The sequence below is a fragment of the Anolis carolinensis genome, chromosome 1, assembly GCF_035594765.1.
Source record: "Anolis carolinensis isolate JA03-04 chromosome 1, rAnoCar3.1.pri, whole genome shotgun sequence".
NCBI lineage: Eukaryota > Metazoa > Chordata > Lepidosauria > Squamata > Dactyloidae > Anolis > Anolis carolinensis.
The window spans coordinates 134144832-134170073 of NC_085841.1; the positions used below are offsets into that span (position 1 = coordinate 134144832).

A 25242-nucleotide genomic window follows, 5' to 3' on the forward strand; every position below is an offset into this window, starting at 1 on the left:
TGTATAATTTTATTTATATACCATCTTTCTCCTAGGACAGGGATTCAAAGTGGTGTCTAACATAACTAAAAAGATTCCCATAAAATTACAATAAATTATACATATCGAAGTAAAAAATTAAACTACCATACTCGAATCTAATGTTCACCTTTTTTTTTTACTAAATTACCAAAAGTAGGGCACAGATTAGATTTGCATATTATGGTAAATACTTTTTTGGGTTTCAGGGTTTTGAAAATTGAGGTGCACATTAGATTCGATGGTGCATTAGATTCAAGTAAATACAGCAATTACACCATTAAAACAACAATGTGAAGAAACAAGAATTACCTTCCTGAAACTACTAATCTCTCTATTGAGAGATATATGAAAGCTTAGTGTCATGCTCAGGGCAATTCACAATGATAGCCATACACACAGAAATGCATATCTCAAAGTAACATAACTTTTGGGTAAAATCAAATTTCAGATTCTGAATTTTAAAAAAATGATAATTCATTAAATTATTTGGTAAATGTTTGTAAGTACTGTATCTAGAAGAAAGTGAACATCCAATGCATTCAAGAGACAGAAAACAGTGACATTGTGTAACGTTATATGTATAGATCCTTTTCCAAATACAATTGAATGTGTTGGTTAAGGCCTATAAAGGCCTACATGGCTTAATCCACAGTATCTGAAATCCCACATTTCCACATATAAGCCTTTCTGAACCATAAAATTTTCATGGGAGGTCATCATCATCATTATCATCATCAGATACAGGATGAGTGTCACCTGGCTTAAAAACAGTGCATATGAAAAGTATTTAGGAGTCTTATTAAACCACAAATTGAACACAGCTATAAAAGCCAAAGCAATTTTAGGCTTCTTACTATCCACTTTGTTCCAATATGACTGTGACAAGATCGTTGATGGAAAGGTAACTGTGAACCGCATCATTCTAGTTTCCAATATTCCATCTCTGGGAGAAATGCTATAGAGCATCTTTCAGCTCCATAAGTTTCCAGATGAAACAAATAATCTGGATGGATTTCAATCTGGCCTTTAGCCAGATAAAATGAAGTATGTCCCTCTTGATTCTTCTGTACCTTTTGGCAGTGTTCCCTATAACTGGCCATGGTATTCTACTAGATCTCTCCAGGATGAAGAGGCACTAACTTATGGTAGCTCTAGTTTTTCCAGTTTTTCAGTCCTGTCAACCTTCCTACTGTAAACTACCACACCAAAACACTTCATGATAATGTTGACTGTGACCATCTCCTAGTGGAATTTATTGAAGGCTTCATAAGATTTAGATATGCAAAAATGTACATTAATTTTAGGGGTGAAAGGAAGTGTTTGAAGTTAAAATTGAGAAAGAAATAAGTAAAGGTGCATGAATGTTTGTTTGCTCATTCCATCACAAGGAGATCAGTAGGAGCAGATGCCATAATCTATACTGCATATCCAGAGACACGACATTCCTCATCACAGTTATAAAGACCTGAGGGCTTACACCTTCCAGGAGGGGAGAGCTATAAATATTGTACAGGCTCTACAAAAATGTTTAGTAGGGCTAAGGTGGCAGGACTAGCCCCTTCCAACAACAGTGAAAGTGCAAGCAGCAAACTAAGTACAGCCAGATCTCTACATTTGCAGGTTTCATTTTTGTGGATTTGATTATTCAATTATTTGATTAATATATTATGTCTAAGAATCTCTATGGCCAACTTCCATAGAAGCAGAAGCAGACCACAGTCATGCTGGAGATTCTAGAGATCCCTAAAGAGAACAATTATGTAAGCAACTATAGGTCTTCCAACACAATATGGTTAGTTGCATAAATTTGCCATGAAGTTATGCTGGAGGACCTAGAGATTCCGAGAGAGTTGTTCTCTCAGATTTTAAAAAAAGCATTTTTAGTTCACATTTTTGTTACTTTCCACCTTCACAGATGTCCTGAGCCTCTAACCTCTGTGAATGTGGCGGCCTGACTGTAATGCTTACTGATAGGTTTTTACTTGTATGGAGATATTTTCTCAGACCAGTCTCCCAGAATAACAGAAAAAGAAAATCAATCTAATAGCATATCTACCTCATAGCAATAGAGTTATTATTTTGATGACTGCTGACTTAGGCTTAAGGCCTTCTCTATAACTTGCTTTCACAGTTTCTGTGGTATCTTGGACCATTACACATGGAATTCAGTTCAGTGGAACCTCTACTTAAGAATGTTCCAACTTAAGAATGTTTTGAGTTAAGAGCTGTTGCTTGGCCCGGTTTAGCTTTGACATAAGATCAGAGTTTTGAGTTAAGAGCTAGTGCCAGAGGGAGATCTAGCACAACAGTACAGAGTTTAGGGCTTTAGGGCTTCAAGGGAGCAGCCTCCATGCCTCACGCTCTTGTCTGCTTTGAGGAACTTTGGGTTTGTGTAATTTTTATTCCTGGTATGGTTGGCTTCCTGAAGCGGGGCGGGGGGGGGGGGGGGAGAGAGAGAGAGAGCAAGATAGGAAGGGAAGATGAAATGAGTACTGTGAAGAAAATTATGCTTCTGCCTCTTCACTTTATGCTTTGCGCTTCCACAGCTTTGTGCTTCTACAATTATGCCAAAACTTTGTGGTTCTGCCATTTTAAAGTTGATCTTTCTTTTTTGTGAATGTGCATTTATATATTATTTATTATGTATAAAGTAAATTTTCTTATTTAAAAACATCTAACAAAAATGAGTGGTGAGTGGGAAATTAAAGCACTGGAAAAACTGGATCAGCATACTATTTTTACCAATATTTGTTTCCTGATTCAGCAAGTGTTCTGTTGTAAAAAAAACATGTACAGTATGTGGATCTCCTTATCAGGGAGTTAGGAGGACAACAGTCCCCCCCACTGTTTACTTGTCATTATCCAGTTCCTTCAATGACATTGATGTCATGGCCTAGTTATGTTTCTCCACAAGCAGTAAATCTTTTTAAAGGAAGCCAAAATACAAACTACAAAGTCCAAATGTTTAAGGCCTGATCTGCCTAAATCTTTCTTAATTCTAAATAATCTGCTTCATATTTTCAAACATTAGCCTAAATCATTGCCAATCTTGCCTTGGGACATTTTGAATCAAAAGTGCCTACAAAGTTTGGTCTTGTTCAGCATTCTTTAATTTTTACATTTGAAGAAACCATACAATTATGAATCCAAATCATTACATTCTTGGAGATAATTACAGCAGAAGTTTAGTAAACTATATATAAGGAAAGATTCCAGAATGTAATCACACTACACTGTAGGGCTTTAAAGATACTCCTGTATCAGCTAGACTTTGGAGGCATCTTACATTTGTAATATCTATGTATCAACCATTTACTTTATGTATCCATAAACTGTCATTCTTTTTTTCTATTTTGAAGAGTTTACAATAAAAATACAACAGTTTTTAAAAGTTTCATTTTAAGCATGGATATCTAACACTGCAGTCCAAAGAACTAAAGGTTGTACTCCTTAGCCTTTGCTTCACAGAAAACAAAGTCAATTTTGGCAATAATAAAGTCCAATTCTGAGGGATCAAGATGTCACCCACTGCTGTACTTTTAAGATGCTACAGATTATAGATCCAATATATTTTATATTCTTAATACCCAAGAAACATAAAATGTACCACAAATTAAGAAAATTTAAGACAAAACCAGATATATCAGAATGTTAAGATGCTAGAAACATCCCTTGTCTCAAGCCTCTTAGCTTTAAATATAAATGTTAGAATTTGAATAGTCCTCTCCTCAAACAAGCATTACTCTTTCTGATATGCTTAACAGAAGCGATTGTCTCACCAGCCCTTTTTTCCCAACAAACACACCTAATTTTAAAAAAGATTTGAACAGTCCTCTGCCCTCTCTTCCAACAAGCATCACCCTTTCAGCTATGTTTAACTGAAATGGTTGTTTCACTGGCTGTTTATTCCCATCAGTAAAGTTAAAAAAGACTTCTACTTTACAAAAGTACTTTAAAAAAAAGTGGCTTGAAATAACTGTTTTGACAAGTCTTTGCACTGCCAGGCATGAAGTTTTAAGAAAAAGACTGAAAACAGCTTTCCAGAGGGTGTGTAAACAGCAGTTCATACCAATGCCTCCTTGCCACAAGAATCATTATTATTGCATCCAAGTCAAAGGGAAAGTGATTACTCATAACATTAAAATCAGATTAAAGACGCCAAGATCCCAGGAGTGGCAAAGTGGGAAAAGACTGTCCTATGAAACAGAACAAAAGGCAATAGGCCTCACAATGATAAAGATACTAAAAATACTATCTGATCCACAATCAGCTTGATCTTTTTACCTGTGCTGAGAAGGTGGCTGCTGGTGATGATGATGATGGAGGTGGTGAATCATGACATCGACTGCTCCCTTCGTCTTCCGGAGAATCATCCAGGAGAACTTTGCCGCTCTTGTTAAGTTTCCACATTATTATTTTTTTTGTGGAGGGGGGGGGGGGAGTGAAGGGAAGGGAAGCAAATTGGGGAATGAGGAAAGGAGGGAGAGAAGTGGGTGGGGGAGCCTGCCTTATTTATCCCTGAGAAAAGTGAAGGAAAGAGAGAGAGAGAGAGAGAGAGAGAGAAGAGGAGAGGGGGAAATGAGAATGACTTTGCTATTCAGGTTAGTTAGAATTGCCCTGGAGAAGCGCTTTGAAAGACACCTTGGCCCAGGCATAAAGACTAAGAGATCAGTCAAAAATATGCAAAAATAAGGAAAGAAGTGCAAAGAATATGCCAAAATAATAACTGAGGCAAGAAGCAAAGAGGCACCCCACACTCACCAGGCCCACAGCCTCACACCTTCATGGCCTGAAAACCCACCAAGGAGCAGCTCCATCTTATTCCATGCCAAGCGAGGAGGTGTGGGCCTCCAAAGCTCCCGAAAAAAGAGCAAAAAGACACTCCCACTTTTGAATATAGATCCGGTTGGACTGGGGATTCAGCCAAGTCAGAAGTGGCTTCAATCTGTACATGCTCAGAGGCACCTCTGAGGAGTAAAGGGGTGCTGAAGAGGGGGATCTCAAGAAGAGACCTTGCTACTCGGGAGGTGTGTGTGGGTGGGGGGACCCTCCCATTCCTAATCATGCATACAATTTGATGAGATGGAGATTCAGGTTAAGTCAAATGCAATTGCAATCTGGACATGCTCCAAGGTACCCTACAGAGTAAAAAAAGGCACTGAATCCCCAGGAGGGTGCTTTTCCTGCATGGCAGGGGGTTGAACTAGATGGCCCATGTGGGTCTCTTTCAGCTCTATGATTCGTGCTGTGGGAAGTAGAGAGGCCCTCCCGTTCTCCAGTGTTTCCAGTCTAGTTGTCCCACAGTAGTTGCTCAGCCAAGCCAGAGGCAGCTGCAATCCATACATGCTCAGAGGGAGCATTGATCAGGAAAAAGAGGGCACGGAAAGCAGAAAATCTCAAGAACAGGCCTTAACACTGGAGGGGAGTTTGGGGAGGAGACTCCTTTTTATTCAGGCAAGCTTTTTAACAGGAAGGCCTTTAGCATCAATTAAAGGAGTGCTGGGGGTTTTAACTATGCATGTGCCTTACTGGTTTTTTAACTGGGATTTTTTTTTATCCTGTTTTAATGTTAATAGATTTGTATATTTGTAGATTTGTAGATTTTCAAATGGTTGTGCTGATGCTTTTATGTTAAGTCGCTTTGAGCCCCCTAAGGGGGAGACAAAGTGAGGTATGAATCAATATAATAATAATGAACCAACCTGGATACAGTATATTATTGGAGAACACAGAAATGCTGGACCCCTCTAACAACCACCATATCAGACTATACAGAGAAGCCCCTGAAACCCACAAGCATGTGGGCAATTTCAACAGAAAGGAGAAAACCATGAACAAAATCTGGCTACCAGTATTTAAAAACTCTAAAATCAGGCCAATAAATAAAGAACACCACTCAGAAAACAGGAGAATTCCAGGCATGAAACGATCAGGGCCAGCTAACACTTCCCAACAAAGGATTCCCCCAAACAGGAAGCAGGCAGGCTTTGAAGCTGCAAAGCCATTCAATGCTAATCAAGCTGGCCAGTTGCCACATTCACACTTGCCTCAAGCAGACAAGTATTCTTTCCCCTACCCTGGACTTTCCACAGATATATAAACCCCATTTGCCCAGTTTCCAACAGTCCTCAAAACCTCTGAGAATGCCTGCCGTAGTTGTGGGCAAAATGTCAGGAAAGAATGCTTATGGAATATGGCCATAACAGCCCAGAAAACTCACAGCAACCCTGTTGTTGCTGTTGTTGTTATTATTATTTCCCATTCTTAATATGGTATATAATTGGGGCCTCTTCCACACAGCTGAATAAAATCCCACAATATCTGCTTTGGACTGGGTTAAATGGCAGTGTGGACTCAGATAACCCAGCTCAAAGCAGAAATTGTGGGATTATGTGCCTTGATGTTCTGGGTTATATGGCTGTGTGGAAGGGCCCTCTGAGGAAGCTGCAGTCTGTACATGCTCAGAGGCACTCAGAGCAGCAAAGGAGCTCACAAACTGGGATATTAGATGCAAGAGACCCTCCTTTTCTTAAAAATGTTTTTTTCCTCTGTCAGGGAGACACATAAATCAGAAGCAGTCGCAATGTGTACATGGCTAGAGCGGCAAAAAAGGGAAGGCTTGAGACTGAGGGAGGGGAGCAAGAGGCCTTCCCCCTTCCTTTAAGAATGTTATCTGGTCTGGCTGAGGCAAAGGAGGGAGAAGGGACGGAGACACAAGGAGGAGGCGAAGATGGCCCTCGTCCCCTCAAGGCCCTTCTCCCGCCTCCCCTACCCACCCACCGACCCCTTCCCCCTTCACCTGGACTGGGGCCGGCTGTCGAGAGAGAGCGCCACCGCCGCCAAAGCAGCAGCAGCAGCTCCGAGGCGGAGAGCGGGTGACGCTGCCATGTTTGCAGCTGACTGACTGGAGGGAGGGAGGGGCGCGCCGAGAGGGGAACAGCCAGCCAGCGGGGAGGGGGGAGGAAGAGCGAGCGGGACAGAGGGAGAGGGGTTGCCGCGTTGTCACGGCAACCCCGCGCGCGCCCCTTCCCCCGCCCCTTCAGTGGACACCGGAGGAAACAGAGGCTCTATATAGAGACCAGGCCTGGGCAAACTTGGGCCCTCCAGGTGTTTTGGACTTTAACTCCCACCATTCCTAACAGCCGGTAGGCTGTTAGGAATGGTGGGAGTTGAAGTCCAAAACACCTGGAGGGCCCAGGTTTGCCCAGGCCTGATATAGACCCGTTTAGGCTGGCTCTACACTGCCCTATCCCAGCTCACACTATAAAGCAGGCATGGGCAAACTTGGGCCCTCCAGGCAGGGCCATAGCCAGGGGTGAAACTTTTTTGTTTTAGCGAATCATGAAAAATAGTTCCACAATGTAAAATAATTTAGAACTCAGGCTCCATCAATAAACTCAAGAGCCCTGGTTCTCCACCTTCCCAATGCCGCAACCACTGAATACAGTTCCTCATGTTGTGGTGACCCCCAACCATAAAATTACTTTTGTTGCTATTTCATAACTGTAATATTGCTATTGTTTTGAATCATAATGTAAATATCGGACATGCAGGATTTATTTTCATTCACTGTACCAAATTTGACACAAATCTCCGATATGCCCAAATTTGAATACTGGTGGGGTTGGGGGGGGGGGAGGATTGATTTTGTCATTTGGGAGTTATAGTTGCTGGAATTTATAGTTTTGTCATTTGGGAGTTATAGTTGCTGGAATTTATAGTTCAACTACAATCAAAGAGCATTCTGAACTCCACTAACAATGGAATTGAACCAAACTTGGCACACTGAACTCCCATGACCAACAAAAAATCCTGGAAGGCTTTGGTGGGTTTGAGTTTTGGAGTTGTAATTCACCTACACCCAGAGAGCACTGTGGATTTCAAACAATGATGGATCATCCATACCTCACAACCTCTGAGGATGCCTGCCATAGATGTGGGCGAAACGTCAGGAGAGAATACTTCTGGAACATGGCCACACAGCCCGAAAGACATACAACAACCCTGTGATCCCGGCCATTAAAGCCTTCGACAACACAATGATGGATCTGGACCAAACTTGGCACAAATACTCAATATGCCCAAATGTGAACACTTGTGGAGTTTGGGTAAAATAGGCCTTGACATTTCGGAGTTGTAGTTGCTGGGACCCCCCCCCCCCCGAACCCCACCAATGATAGAACTGGGCACTGACACAGAACCCCCATGATCAACAGAAAATACTAGAGTCCCGACCCCCATGTTGAGAAACGCTGCTCAAGACAGATAAACTTTAGTGGACACTCATGAGGCTTTGATTAACCAGTTAAAATTCATGAGTAAACCAGGTTTTTTAAAAAACCTGAAAAATTTAGGGGAGGGATTGAACCCCTACCCCCTCCCTCCTTGGCTACAACCCTGCCTCCAGGTGTTTTGGACTTCCAACTCCCACAATTCCTAACGGGCTATAAATGTCATTTCTTAATTGATTCTATCATTAAAACACACACATACACGCACATGAAAAGTTTATTAAGCTACAAAATTTTGGGGTTTTTTGCGTCACATCCTGCTGCACATTTTGCTCTTCTTTTTCAATTTTTTTTATCATGTCAGAAGCAACTTGAGAACATACTACAAGTCGCTTCTGGTATGAGAGAATTGGCCATCTACAGAGATGTTGCTCAGGAGACTCCCAGATATGTTACTACCTTGCTGGGAGGCTTCTCTCATGTCCCTGCAAGCTACAACTGACAGACAGGAGCTCATCCCATCTCGCGGATTCGAACCGGCAACCTTCAGGTCAGCAACCCAACCTTCAGGTCTGCAGTCCAGCCAGCACAAGGGTTTAACCCATTTCACCACCATAGAGCTCTACTTTTTCAATGATTTCTTTATTTATTTGCTGTATTTTTACCCTGCCCTATCTCACCCTGAAAGGGACTCAGAACGGCTTCCAAATTGGCAATAATTCAATGCCGACATGAAACATATAAAATATAAAATTGCATTAGATATTAAAATAATAAAAATAAAACCTATAAATATATTTAAATATGCTGTTAAAAACATACCACATAGTCTTGAAAATCATAGTCCAAAGCCATTGCAATCATATTTTTTGGCTGCATATTGCACTGTAACTTCTTCCCAAATGCTTGGTTCCAAAGCCAAGTTTAAACTTTCTTTCTAAAGGCCAGGCAGGAGGTAGCCAATCTGATTTTGCTAGGAAGGAAGGTTCACAGCCAAGGGGCCGCCATTGAGAAGGCCCTGTCTCTAGTCCCCACCAGCCGCACCTGCAAAAGAGGTGGGACTGAGAGCAGGGCCTCCCCAGAAGGTCTTAATGTCTGGGCTGGTTCATAGGGGGAGATGCGTTCGGACAGGTAAGCTGGGCCTGAACCGTTTAGGGCTTTATAGGCTAATGCCAGCACTTTGAATTGTGCTTGGTAGCAAATTGGCAGCCTGTGGAATTGACGTAACTGGGGGGTTGTATGGTCCCTGTATGCCACTCCAGTGAGCAGCCTGGCTGCCACCTGTTGGACTACTGGAAGCTTCCGAACCATGTTTAAAGGCATTCACATTGCCATATATGTATATTCATCATATATCTCTATCTATCTATACATACATACATACATGCATACAGACATGCATACATAGAGAGTGACGTTATATAGAGAGGTGGGTAGAGAAATTTCGAGAGGGTGATATATATTTTGTGTGTGTGTGTATGCTCATATGGATGTTTATAGACTATATAGAGAGACTCACAAAACTCATATGTGCATGTTTATTTGTGTTTGTAGGTGTGTCTATCTATCTGACTGCTTATCATAGATATTAGGCTTGTGCATAGATTCGTTTTGGTCGGTTCCCTTTGGCCATTATGGTTTGTTCAGCTTGTTCGGTTGGCCATAATGGCAAGGGCTCATCTACCATGTTTGTTTGTTTTTTTTGGTTTTTTTGCCTGAAATAGACCAGGTGGTGTGGCTTCTTCCCTTCTATTTGGGAGTACACAGTGCATGCCTCCCTAACCCCATTGCTCAAACCCAGACTCCCTTGAAAGCAAGAAAGGAAAGGGTCTCAGGAAGGATGCTTCCTTAACCCCGATACTCAATCACAGATTCCCTTGAAGGCAAGGAAGGAAAGGATCCCTGGAAGAGTGCTTCCTAACCTCATTCTCCAAACCCAGACTCCCTTGAAAGGAAAAAAGAACAAGATCACAGGAATGGAAAAGGGAGCCTTGTAAGTTCCCCACTGTCGCCACTTGGCTGGATCTTCTTGGATCTTTCAGCTGCCTAGCCAAAAACAGATATTTCCATTAGCTGATTTTTGGAAGGCTCCCGAAAATGGATCTGGGTGATAAAATGATATAAAATTGAATCTACAAAGAAATGACTCAGTCCGCATTAGCTTATATTAGACTTTTTTTTTTTTCTGCATTCTGAAAGGTGGGACAGGGCTCCTTGACATGGGGTGACTACACTGTAGATTTGGTGTGATTTGAAATCACTTTAACTGTCATGCATCCTGGTATTGCTAGTTTAGTGAAGCATCAGGATTCTTTAGCAGAGAAAGCTAAAGACTTTGTAAAACTACAACTCCTATGATTCCTTAGCATTGAATCCATGCAGTTAAAGAGTTATCAACTGTATTAATTCTACAGTGTAGATGTACCCATTGCTGTTGATTCTTCATAGTCTCTCCTGTAGCTCCCCCGATAGCCTTTGGGTAACGGGCATTGGTTTACTGCCATTATTGAAGCAGAATTCAGCTATTATTCTAGTTGAGTTCTTTAGGTCGAATGGGATAGGATTCCATCAATCTTTCTCTGCAGGCAGCAAATTATTTGTCACCCCAGCTTTTACTTCACTATTTAAACATGGTGCTTCATTGTATCTATTTAAAGCAAATGATAGGTCAACAAAAACCAAACTGCTGTGATGTTGTCAAAATAGGTGTACAAGGATGTCACTCTATATCACCTCTGAGTGCTAATCTACCATCACAGAGTTATTACTGCATTCAAAATCCCAGGCAGTTCCAACGACTCTATCAAGGTTTCAAAGCATGATGTATTTTTTCATATATCTTCCAAAAAGTTATATTGAATTGAGGCCAAGGAGGAATAAAATTGAATTCTGAACTATGTTGCTAATACATAAAATGTTATGGCTTTGAAATTGGGTATCTTACTGCTACAAACTATTGTATTACTATTGAAGAAGAATGCTTTTCTGTTAAGAGCGCAGATAGTTTTTCTACCAAGCCAATTTATTCTTTCTCTTGACCTTGAAAGGAATTGAGATAACAGTGACATTGGACACTTAGGAAAACTTTTATAATGTATTAATATCGCTTCTGCAAACCTGCCTCACCACATTGAACAAATCTGTTCATTGTATATCCTTTCTAACCTGAAGAACTCAAAATATTACACAACTAGTCATTGCAACCCCAAGAGATCTGAGTTCTTAAAAATAGTCTCCCAGTATTACATCATAGGGCCAAGTGGTTGTCCCATCCATCTTTCCTTTGTCCAACAGGAGACATGTGCTATCATTCAATTTATTGCAACACTGTGGGGTGGTTGGCATTGGTCTTAAATCCAGGATTTAAGACCAATGAACCCCAGACACAGTTTTGGATAGAGGGTCCCAGTGGGGTACTCAGGAGATGTGATTCAGAAACAGTCTTTCCCAGTAGTCAGTGGAAACTTTTCATAGCATAGAAAGACAGAGTATGATTTGTCCAAGGTCATTGAGTCCCTATCTACACTGCCATTATAGTGCAGAATTAATTGCATTATATGGTCATTGTAGACTAATATAATGCAGTTTAATTGCATTGATTTTGATTATATGAGTCTACACTAACCATGTAATGAAGTTCAGTCTGTATTATAATAGCAGTGTAGATGGGGCCCCAATAGGTTTCCATGGCTGAGACAGGTTTTGAACCCTGGTCTCTGATCATAATCTAATGTTCAAACCACTATACCATGCTGACTGCCACCAACTCCTACCCCAAATGTTCCAATTCTGAAGCTGGGAGCATATCAGAGCTTTGGGTTTCTATAAAGATATTTCTGCTTTATGCTCTATTGGTGAATACATCCTGACATTTTCTCCCCTCTCACCAAGAACCAGCTGCTTCTTCATCAATGCAATTACCCTATTATGCATAAATGTAGAAATGTGAGTCAAAATTCAGCTTAAAAAATCTGGGACAACTTATTCATAGGGTGGTATGAGTACTGAACTACCCATATATAAAAAAGAAACCATTTCTTTCTCTTAGTAGAGTGACAGAAGGTGACAGCTTAATCCATCCCAGGAGAACTTAAAAGAAGCACCTCTCCCCTCTACTCTCTCTGCCATGGCACCGATTCTGACATTTTGGAATGCCTGCAGATGTTATTGAAAAATCAACCGCCCTTCCCAAAAGAATGAATTAAACATATCATATTATATTATATTTAAATTAATATAACTTCTGCAGTTGTGAAAGATCGATGGTTCGGCCTTTCAAAAGGGTTCATCTCTGCAACCACCCAGAGCCCAGACACTCCTGGAAGGATTAAATCATCTATCATGCCCAAAGCCCTGGGGAGGTGGAAGGGGAATATTCCTAAACAATAGGCTAATCCCAAATCCCTTCAACCAGAGAGTTTCACCTTAAGCACTTTTGAGTTTTCACCTTCCACTACATTCATGGTTATGATTTATACATGGAACATGAACAAGAGGGGACCCATATATGTGTTATATTAAATAAGACGGGGGTGCACTGGTAGGGATAGAGGCAGATATGATCCAGCACACTTAGAGAACTTTCAGAATACTATATTATGTTGGTGCTTTTGGAACTGGTTTTTTGTCCTACTAGGAGTAATTCCTCTCAGGTAAGCAAAGTAAACAAGAAAAAAACCCATTTAAAGATACAAAAGAGGCCATGCTCCTGAGAATACAGTGTTTAGAAATATCAGACACAAACTGCATCTAGATGAAATGTATATTGTTCTGTCTGTCTTTCATTGAACTGTCTGCATTTACATGAGCCTCTTCACTGTCTCAGAGGCTGGCTCCTTTTGTATATTCATATAATTTCATTACAGATTCTTTGCATTGATTTAAACCAGTAGTTCCCAACCTTTCATTCTCCAGGTGTTTTGGACTTCAACTCCCAGAAATCCCAGCCATCTTACAGGTGTTAGGAATTGTGGGAGCTGAAGTCCAAAACACCTGGAGGACCAAAGGTTGGGAACCACTGATTTAAAACATTTGATTGGATTTGCCTGGGCAGACTCTCTAAATGGTTCCAGCTTCAAATGCACAAATGACAGCTCTGCATTCTTCCCACCACAGGGGAAACTTTGCTCACCTCTGACATCAGCAGGAGTCCCCAGATAATGAAAGCCAGGATCCTAACTTGACCATTTCTGAGTCAATCAAGGGAATGAACAGGTCTTTCTAATGGCTGTCAAAGGGAATAAAATATATTGCACTGTGTTGCAAGGGTATGCCTGATTCCTTTGAGCATAGACTCTTTATCACACATTCTTTCAGGCCTGAAAGTTAATACACCTCAGATAGTTGCCTTCAAACCCAGTTTGTGTTTCATCATCTGGCCAAAAGATAACATAGCATGCTAGGCGACAAATCACACCACTCCTTAAGTGGCTAGCTGATTTAGGCTTTCGGAGATGGCATTAATGTTTTCCTGTCTCTGCAGAATGATCCTTGATTATATAAAAATGCATAACTTTGACCCCAAAATATGCCCTCGATTTATATAAGAGGTTGACTTATACATGAGTGTATATAGTACCTCCTTCATTCCTCGCCACTGTAAACAGCAGTAACGAAAGCAACCGCTGGGTTTTGACATCTGACAGGTTAAAGGCCAACATGAAGCTGAACAGGTGGAGCACTGAACTGTGCTGCTCAGTATAGGATCTCGGCCAGAATGTGAGAACGTATTTCTTTGTCACAAGCAGCAACATGTTTTAGGCAACTGCTATGAATAAGATCAGACCCTACAGCTAGGCCAATACATTTAATCAGCCCCACTGCTCAACTTAAAATAACAGATGTACTTAAAACAATTTGATAAATAGAAGAAACGTAGACCTACATCAAAATAAAGAAAATATATATTCACAACAATATCTAATTACTAGATTTAGTACAAAATATTTTTTAACCAACAAGCAACACAAGTTAACTCATCCTAGACAAACTTTAGAACCATTCAAGTGATATATGTAACAGTGTTGGGTAGTTTTTACTTCTGGGGTTTCAGGGGGAGACGGGGTCAGGTGAGATGAGCATCAGTCAATAAAGTGGGTAGCCAGAACTCTTGAACCACTTAAGAAGGGCTCATCTACATGGTAATATAACCTTTATTCATTTTGAGTCCAAATCCTGGCTGTCTCCACAATATTTCTGTATTTTCAGTAGGTCGTTGTGTGGTTTATCTGAATTATCCAGCCAATGTAGACATGGCTTAAAATTCATTAAGAGTTAACAAAGGAGAACAATGCATAATAAACAAGGTTCTGTTTTAATGAGAAAGAAGGACCATGTCCTAGGGTGCATCTACACAGTATAATTAATGCAGTTCGACACCACTTTACCTGCTATGGCTCAATGCTATTGGATTCTTGGATGTGTAGGTTGATGAAGCCCCAGCACTTTTTGCTAGAGAAGGCTCAAGACCTTGTAAAACTACAACTCCCAGGATCCCATAGCCTTAAGCCATGACAATTAAAGTGTTGTTAAACAATGTAGATAACCCCTAGTCGGGTACAGTGAAAAGACAGTCAAGCATGTGATCTCCAAGATTAACCACTTAATAGTCTGAAAGTAAACAGTCAGGAGCTGAAACATCACTTATTACAGGGAAGAAAAATATTGGCAAAGCATCAACTGCACTGACTCTTTATGTGAAGATAATATAACTGCTGCATTAAGCCATACGTAAGTACTTTCATCTCCTGAAGCTCCTATGCCTCAAGCATTGATAGTTATCAAAGAACAAGAAACTCTGCTCCATCAGTTTAGAAATATGAGAAGACTGAAAAGAACAAAATATCTTTCCCATAGCAAAATATTTATACACACACAGAAGAAAAAGGCATTTGTAAGTTTATATGTAACTAGATACAAGATTATTGTTTTGGTGCCCACTTAAACAGGTTCACCCATGTATGGTCTTGCCCTATTTTAGTGCCATGTTTTGAGTGCTGGAGGTTTTTAGATGTTTAGGTGTTTTTTATATTAAAAATTACAAATTAACCAATAAAACTAGATGTCTCACACTAATTGTACTCTTTATGGAAAGATTAAAGGGAAGCTAGTTCTTTAGCTAAAATAGACTGAAATTGACCTATTAAAGCAGGGGTCCCCAAACTAAGGCCCGGGGGCCGGATGCGGCCCTCCAAGGTAATTTACCTGGCCCCCGTCCTCAGTTTTATAATATAATATTTTATATCAATTTTAATAATATTATATATATATATATATATATATATATATATATATATATATAAATATTGATAATAATCTTATGTTATACAATATAATACTAATAGTAATACCATATAATAATATTAATTATATGTTATATATTACATATATAATAGTATAGTGGTATAGTTCAATATAGTAATATATAATGCTAATATTGTGTTATGCTAATAATATAATATATTGTATGTATATACAGCTGCTCTGAGTCCCCTTCAGGGTGAGAAGGGTGGGATATAAATGTAGTAAATAAATACAGTAAATAAATAATTTTAGACTTAGGCTCAGCCAAAGTCTGACATGACTTGAAGGCACACAACAACAACAACAATCCTAATTAACTTGACTATCTCATTGGCCAGTAGCAGGCCCACACTTTCCACTGAAATCCTAATAGGTTTATGTTGGTTAAAATTGTTTTCATTTTTAAATATTGTATTGTTCTTTTGTTGTTGGTGGTGTTGCACTACAAATAAGACATGTGCAGTATGCATAGGAATTTATTTGTATTTTTTTTTTCAAATGATAATTCGGCCCCTTAACAGTCTGAAAGATTGTGGACCGGCCCTCTGCTTAAAAAGTTTGGGGACTCCTGTATTAAAGAGTGCCTGTTTTCCTGTTGAGTTCTAAATCTCAGTTTCTTAATTCATATTTCTATCCTGCTCCCAAAAAGTCCAAGCAAGATAAGAGGTTATAAAAAAAAACACAAGACAATGCATTAACAAAATAATATATATTAATTTATATTATGGAAATATGTGATTCTACTCAGAGCCAGCATGGTGTAGTGGTTTGGGTGTTCAACTAGGGCCCCATGTACACTATCAGATAATCCAGTTTCAGATTGTGGGACTAACTGAATTGAACTGAATTATCTGGCAGCGTAGATGGGGCTTAGGAGCTAAGTGAGGTGAAGAAGGTAGAACAAGCAAATATATCAGAGAAGCATTTCAAAAACTTCCTGTCAATACTGAAACACATTTTAAAAATACAAACTGCCAAATTACGCTTAACTTTTCATAAAAATACTTGGATTTTATATCAATACTGATCAGTTGGGGATTATCAGTTCTTCGGAAGGCTATCTCCACTGACATCCTCTCTGGTCATTCACAATAAAGCCTCTGATTTTGCCTTCAGTTCGGCTGTGTGTTATATGGCCCTTTAGAATCTTGGCAATCTGAGTCCCAAATCCACAATTTCAGTGGAGATGAAATCACATCATAACAACAACAACAACAACAACAACAACAACAACAACAACAACAGCAACTTTATTCTGTATCCTTCCCCATCTCCCCAAGGGGACTCGGGGCGACTCACATGGGGACCAAGTCCAACAAGGTACAGTAAAATATATCCATATAAAATACATACAAATCACAGCAAATTAAATACATCGATGTTAAAACACAACATCAGAAATAAAAGTGTAGCCAATGGCCACGGATGACATAATAGCAATCTTCAAACTTGGCAGAGAGGGGTAAGATTATAATTGTGCAATATGTTTGGAGTACTAATCACATGGACCAGTGCAAAGAGTAGGACATAGGTAAAGTTAGGGACTCAGTCAACTGTTCTTCTTAATCAAAGGTGGCTTGAAAAAACCAAGTTTTCAATTCTTTTCAGAATTATAGGGCAGTGTAGATGAAGCTTACAAGTACAGCTCAATTTTAGACATTCCTACTCAAATGTAACTCTTGGTGCAATGCCTTTCAGTGCTAAAGGGGGTAATGGCATTTTTACATTTGATGGTTTAGAGCAGGGGTCCCCAAACTAAGGCCCGGGGGCCGGATGCGGCCCATCGAAGCCATTTATCCGGCCCCCATGGCACAAGGGCATAAGTGGGTTAGGCTAAATGACCCAAGGGGTCTCTTCTTCTCTTACAACCCCTATTACTATTACTATTATTATTATTATTATTATTATTATTATTATTATTATTGACATTAAGGCTGGGTGGCCATTTGTCAGGGGTGCTTTGCTTGTGCTTTTGGTGCACAGAGGCAGACAGGGGTTGGATTTAATGGCCCAAGGTGTCTCTTCCAAGCCTCTTTATTAATTATTATTATTATTATTAACATTGAGGCTGGGTGGCCATCTGTCAGGGGTGCTTTGCTTGTGCTTTCGGTACACAAAGGCAGAAGGGGATTGGACTCAATGGCCCAAAGGGTCTCTTCCAACCCTCTTTTTATTATTATTGCTGTTATTATTATTATTATTATTATTATTATTATTATTATTAATTATTATTGCTCGGTGGTCAACTATAGTCCGGCCCTTCAACGGTCTGAAGGATTGTGAACTGGCCCCCTGCTTAAAAAGTTTGGGGACCCCTGGTTTAGAGAATAGAATGCTTTTAATGCCTTCAAATATTAATTTTGATTCTTTAAACGGGAAAGTCATTTGAAAAGAAAGGTATTTAAACTGGCATGCAGAAGGTTGGTAACTGGAGGCTTATGATTTAAAAGTTTCCTTTCTTTCCTAATTACTTCTTAGAATATATTTGAAAAATAGGTAAATGAGCTGAAACCTATTTGTACTTGCAGATCTGTGATTTTCCAATGGACCTTTTACTAGGCTTGAGCGATCCATGAAAAAATTGATTCTAAACTCGTTTCAAAAGTAGGGGGCGCCAGCGTTTCGTTTCTGATGTCATTTCCGAATTTTGCCCCCCAAAAAATTCGAAATTAACGAAAATCGTTAGTTTCAAAATTAATTCGTTAATGGCGGACGCGCATGCGCAGTGGCCAAAAAAAACAGCACGAGGGGAGATTTTACAGGACTCTCCCGCCCTCATTTTTTGAGTGATCTTCTTCAAACTTGGTACAGTGGTAGAACACATTTAACACTGATAGCTCACCAAAACGTTTCCCTTATCCTCTGATTTTTGGCGAATTTTCATAGCTTTTATAATAAACCATTTTTTAATAATTGCAGAAATCTGTTCCTGGTTTGAAAGTCTTATTTCCTGTTAAATTGGGTTGTCACTGTGAAAGTCATTGTTCTACTTCAGAAACTTTGTTTTTGTGGCTGAAACTTTGTTAAATTGGTGTGTGTGTGATATATACTGTATATATATATATATATATATATATATATATATATATATATAGTCCCTGCATATATGTGTGTGTGTGTGTGTGTGTGTATAGGTAAAGGTAAAGGTATCCCTTGACGTTAAGTTCAGTCATGTCTGACTCTGGGGGTTGGTGCTCATCTCCATTTCTAAGCCCAAGAGCCAGTGTTGTCCATAGACACCTCCAAGGTCATGTGGCCGGCATGACTACATGGAGTGCCATTACCTTCCCACCAGAGCGGTACCTATTGATCTACTCACATTGGCATGTTTTCAAGCTGCTAGGTTGGCAGAAGCTGGAGCTAACAGCGGGCACTCACTCTGCTCCCGGGATTTGAACCTGGGACCTTTCGGTCTGCAAGTTCAGCAGCTCAGTGCTTTAACACACTTCGCCATCGGGGCTCATGAATATATAATATACATACACATACACACAATGTGGAGAATATGTGGAAAGGTCGATAGATAAGTTGAGAGCCACAGCGAAGGCACCTTCCTGGGAGCAAGGTCTAATAATAATAATAATAATAATAATAATAATAATAATAATAATAAATCCCTTAAAATATCCAAGATGGCTCACTGCTACAGAATCTTGGGAGCTTTAGTTTGGTATGGTACCATTATTGGCAGAGAAAGCTAAGCTGTAGGAGTTGAAATCCAATCATTTATCCTCCCTATAGAATCAATTTTATATGCATTTTTAGCTGCAGAAAAGCTAAAATCAGGACAGTAAAAGAACAACACCCAGAAAATGGGAATTCCAGACAGGAAACAATCAGGGCCAGCTAATACCTCCCAACAAAGGATTCCCCCAGGTAGGAAGCAGCCAGGCTTTGAAGCTGCAAGGCTATTCAATGCTAATCAAGGTGACCAATTGCAACATTCACACTTGCCTCCCACAGACAAGAGTTCTTTCTCCCACCCTGGACCTTCCACAGATATAAACCCCACTTGCCTAGCTTCGCACAGACGTCAAAACCTCTGAGTATGTCTGCCACAGATGTGGGTGAAACATCAGGAGAGAATGCTTCTGGCACATGGCCATAGAGCCCAGAAAACTCATAGCAACCCAGCCAGTAGGCTGTTGCTGAACAACCTATGAACTTTTAGCATTAAAGGAAAAAATGCCCAAGATTTTATCACTTAATACTGTTGGCATGTCTGGAGAAGAATAGAATGCTTCTATACCAGGCAAGGGCAAACTTTGCCCATGTCTGGAGTTAGGAATTGTAGGAGTTGAAATCCAAAACAATTTGACAGAAAACTGGGAGTTGTAGTTTGGCATGGTACTGGCTCTCTTCTGCAGGGAAGGCTAGGGACTTTGTAAAACTACAGCTCACATGACATGGCACTGAATCTGTTGCAATTGAGCTGGTGCCAGAATCCTTTCCGGGAGATCTCCTCAGTGGGGAGATATCTCTTAAAGGGATATCCTCTGGCTCTAAGGATTCCGTTTAGGAAGGCAAGCCTTGTTTTGGTATTCCCCTTTAAGCCTGGCTGAAGAAGCAAAACCAAACGGCGGCTCCAGGGCGAGGCAGGGCGAGGAGAAGGCCAAGCGCAGGCAGGCATGGCTCTTCTCTCTTCTCTTCGCTCCCTCCCTGCTTCGCGGAAGGCTTCTACTGAGCCGGTGTGGTCCCCGCGGGGGGGGGGGGGGGGGATCCGAAGACATCAGAAAAAAATGAAAAAAGGTACTTTTATTATTCAAATTTGTAATATTTGTAAGGCAGTGAGCAGATGTTTCAATATCAATTCAAAAGTAATTACGAAACGAATTTTAAACGAATTTAACGAACTAACGAAAAATTTGCTCAAGCCTGCCTTTTACAGAAAATAAATATCTAGAGAATTGGCATTACAAATGGCTGTATTACTCTTTTTCTTTTGTCTTATTAGTGCATACACCAACAGTGTAGTACCACAGAAACAGAAACTGATTTCAGACATATCAACTGGACGTTCTATGGACATTGTATAGTGCTGGCCAATAATATACTCATGGATGCATCTACACTATCGAATTAATCCAGTTTGACACTACTTGAACTGATATGACTCCACACTATGGAATCTTGGAAGTTGTAGTTTTATAAGCTCTTTAGCCTTCACTGACAAAGAGCACTGGTGCCTCGCCAAACTACAACTCCCAAGATTCCATAGCATTGGGTCTTGCCAGTTGAAGGTGTCAAACTGAATTAATTCTACAGTGTAGATGCACCCAATATCTTCTAACACTTCACCGTAATTTCCCACCCAATACAGCTACCTTGCTCTAATATGACTTTCAGGGAAGCCATATTAACAATTTTCATCTATTTTAATTGCATACTGAATACTTTCTCATACCCTGAAGAAAATGTAAATGCAATCAAGAAAAGCTATAACTTGTGGGTATAACTAAAATCTCATCATAAATATATATGTTATCTGCATAATATAGCACACTTAAAATATATTCCTGGTGTTTAAAAATGGTTCATAATCATATATATTTGAGATGATCAATTAAATCATATTAAATGTACCAATTAAAGTAGCCGTAGCCTTTGGCCCCTCTATACTTCCATATAATGCAATCTGAAATTGCATTAGATGGTCAGCGTAGACTCATATAATGCAGTTTAATTGCATTGATCTGAATTATATGAGTCTACACTGCTCATCCAGTGCAGTTTCAAATTGTATTATATGGCAGTATAGATGGGGCCTTTGTTATGCTGTTGCCAAATATGCTGATCATAGCAATATCTTTTTAAATATCTTTTTAAATATATTTTTAAATAGCCATAGCAATATCATACACTATCATTAACAATGACATGACAGCAGAATGGGATGACAAAAATAAGCCTAATGGTACTGATAAGGTGCTATACAAAATAAAACAAAGGAAAATAACAAGGGGTTTTTGTGGGATAGAGCCTACTAATCAAAATTATACACAAATTTTGGATTCTCAAAAAGGCATAAATAGAAAATGGGCCAATGAGCCCTGTGTGAACATGGTGAAATGTAAACCATTCACATGACCTGTTGATTCAATGGCCTGGTATCTATTTTACAACTTGAGATGCAGTTGCCAAGACAGTTGAAAACTGAGCTTCAGGTACTTGCTTTGAACTAGTCGTGGGCTTTATATTCTCATGTAATGCCTTGTGCATTTACAACAAAAACATATTATTTTCTTCATGGGACATACTGCATGTTTGCTTGAGACACAGGTACACTTTGGCCTGATCTACACCAACCATTTAATGCAGTTTCAAACCAGTATTGAAAAGGTAGTTTCACTGTGCAGATAATTACATAGGAAATTCTGGAACCAGTTTGAAGCCAGGATGGTGATGATCCAAACTACAGAGCACTGATGTGCAATAAGAGATTTCTTTTGCATGGTTTTTGGGGAGTTTGTTGTCTGGCCACCACAATTTGAAGCACACTTCAAACTGTATTAATGGTCAGCGTAGATGAGGCTTTTGTAATTTAGGTTACATTCATGTAATTGGTATTAGTCACAGATTAGTCTTAACATACAGACACCATAAAGCATTTACCAAGTCATGAAGATTCCTCCACTGAGTCAAAGCAACCAAGGAACCTTCCACCCAACTCACCTGGAAGACAGGAGGTACACCACCATACGAATAGCAAATTCACTCTTGATTTTATTGCCACTCCTCCCACAACTACTCCAAATTAAATGGAATTTCTTTTGGTGTTGGAACCTATGTATGACTTCAAAAATTTTCACTCAACTCTTAGCAACTGTGGAAACAGCAGCAGTAATATACCAGGTATCAACTATGGAACACAGGCTTTCTGCAAGAAGAGGAAAAACCAGTACAAAATCACATCTGATTTCTCAAGCAGCAATATGACTCATGCAGCATTTGGTTTTTTTAGTAGAAAGCTCCTTTATATTTAATCAGGCTGCTGCTCCTTTTATCCACCATACCTTTTATACCAGTTTCTTCCGGATTTTCAGGCCTGTGTAGATGGGCCCTAAGAAGCACATATGCTTTCCCTCCATACTGTATAAATTCCCAACACTGTCCAGAGATAGATAAATAATGTTTATAGTTTCCTGCTATGGATGAAAGTTTTGTTGGGTATTCATTACACCCTGTGTGTGGAATTTTGCAGGAAGTTCTATTGATTTAAAACCTTGACATGTTTTGCCATAATTTTTTCCATTAAAATATTATTATAATTATATCTCACTGTTTTGAGAGGGAAAGATAGAAGTGTCAACATTTCATTTGATTTGTAGCATCAACATCTGTGTGTCTGGAAGCAACCACAAATGTATTCTTCTGCTCAAGACCAGGGGGGGTGGATTACTGGATGAGTGATCTTTTCATTTATTTATTTTTTCTTTGTTGTTGTTAATTCCAGCTTAAAACATGATCCCTCAGTGTTTTCCTTAATAACCACAGATGAAGTCCAAAGATGTGTTCTGTCCAAACAGAAATAGCAACTCTCTTAATAATTATTAAATGTAAAAAGACTAAAGGGGAAAAAATACTCCATGCATAGATCATTAACCAAACAAACGTTTTTCTAAGTGAACTTTTGTTGTAATCTGTTAATAAAGTTCAGCTTTGTTTCTCTTGTAAAATGTAAGCCGCAAGTTTCTTTTAAAAGATGCATATCATATAAATATTATATAATCATAATATATTCAATGAATTACAAACATATTCACAACTGTTAAGTTCACTTTTTCAGTAGTTCACTCGCCGTGAATCCCCTCAGGTGAGAAGGGCGGGGTATAAATGTTGTAAATAAATAAATAAATAAATACTTTTTAGGTACACAGATACACAAATCTCATACATCTTCTTATATTAGACATAATTTAATTGGCTATTACTCCTAATCTTTAGATCTAGAAGGAATTACTTTAACGCATACAATTCACAAGATTTCCCATCTTGGTAGCTGCAATGAAAAAACAGTTAAATTCTTAAACTTTCCCAGCAATTTTATTATTGATTGATACAAATTTTTACTTCACAATGAGGACAGTTATGTATTTGTTACTGTGTTTCAGAAAGAAATACTGTATTAATTTCATTAAAAGGAATATTCCCATACTTTGATTTTATATGTAATTATTAAAGCTGGTCTTTAAGTATAATAATAATGTGCGCATAATCACATTATTATGTTAAAGCGCTGAGCTGCTGAACTTGTGGACCAAAAGGTCCCAGGTTCAAATCCCGGGAGCGGAATGAGCGCCCGCTGTTAGCCCCAGCTCCTGCCAACCTAGCAGTTCGAAAACATGCAAATGTGAGTAGATCAATAGGTACTGCTCTGGCAGGAAGGTAACGGCACTCCATGCAGTCATGCCAGCCACATGACCTTGGAGGTGTCTACGAACAACGCCGGCTCTTCGGCTTAGAAATGGAGATGAGCACCAACCCCCAGAGTCGGTCACAACTGGACTTAACGTCAGGGGAAAACCTTTACTTTTACCTTTAATCATGATGATGATGGTGATGATGATGATGATAGTAAATTTTATTTGTTACCTGTCTCTTCTTATGGCTTGAGGTGAGGCACAACACAGTTAACCATAAAATGCATACAATAAAATGCATATTACTATAAAACATATTACTATAAAATGCATATATTAAAATACATGGTACTAAGATTAAAATACAATAGTAATAGAATATAATACTTATATATCCCAAGACCTATTAATTTCTAATAAAACTGAGCTGAAAGTTTTAAAAAAACATTTTGATCTTTAAGTGATCAGCAGGTGTTATTTCTTCTGAGGAAGTGCACAACATTTAAAATTATTTGCCTGATAAGTTATGCCCTTCCCTTCTGGTCAAGACCTTCAGTTGCTCTTTAACATAGTTATCACTAGCAGATGTTTATCCGTAAGTAATGGCGCCTCTAAATCAGTGGTTCTCAACCTGGAAGAAGACACACACAAATATGGATATGGGCTTTTGACATACTTAGCACATGGAATAAAATGTTTGGCACACCGAAATACCTCATTATGGCTTCTGCATGTCATTGTCCCAGACAGTTCCCCTTATATCAGTGGTTTTCAACCTGGGATCCCCAGATGTTTTTGGCCTACAACTCCCAGAAATCTCAGCCAGTTTACCAGCTGTTAGGATTTCTGGGAGATGAAGGCCAAAAACATCTGGGGACCCCAGGTTGAGAACCATTGCCTTATATGCTGCTAAGCCTAAGATTTTACAAGTTCTGATCTTCAAAATCTGGCAAATGACAGGCTTTGAAAAATAAAATATTGGTAGTGAATAAACCTACTGTATGACTTGCAGTAAAGAGTGTAAGTCATTATGCAAGAGCTGCAAAGGGCTTTGCAGAACATGAACTTATCTTTAAAAATCTTGAAATAGTGAACAATGTATTGGGATAACTCACACGTGTCAAATTCAAGAACTGCAGGCCATATCTATCCCCCGAGATTTGGACACCATGATCCACGATGCAATATATATGTGTACATATATACACATAAACATATGTACAGTATAATAAGTACTCAGTGTATCAATAAGTAATACAGTATCACTATACTCTGTAACTATGGCCGCTTCCAGACAGCACTTAAACGCATGCTGAAGTGGGTTTAAG

The 25242-nt window shown here is 39.4% G+C and overlaps 1 protein-coding gene across 3 annotated transcripts in view; it reads right to left on the reverse strand.

The window, feature by feature from the left end:
• The window catches only part of tdrp (testis development related protein), a 38674-nt gene extending 31696 nt beyond the window's left edge, over positions 1–6978 (reverse strand). For 2 of the 3 annotated variants that reach the window (XM_003215480.4, XM_008118398.3), the window contains exons 1-2: positions 6821–6978; positions 4306–4539 (exon numbers count right to left, since the gene is read on the reverse strand). In XM_003215480.4, coding sequence (XP_003215528.1) covers positions 4306–4431 — 126 coding nt within the window. In that variant the 5' untranslated portion in view covers positions 4432–4539; positions 6821–6978. Of the gene's footprint in view, positions 1–4305; positions 4540–4782; positions 6691–6820 lie in introns of those variants that run through there. The other variant, XM_062982796.1, reaches the window with a different exon arrangement.
• Positions 6979–25242: the final 18264 nt, after the last annotated feature.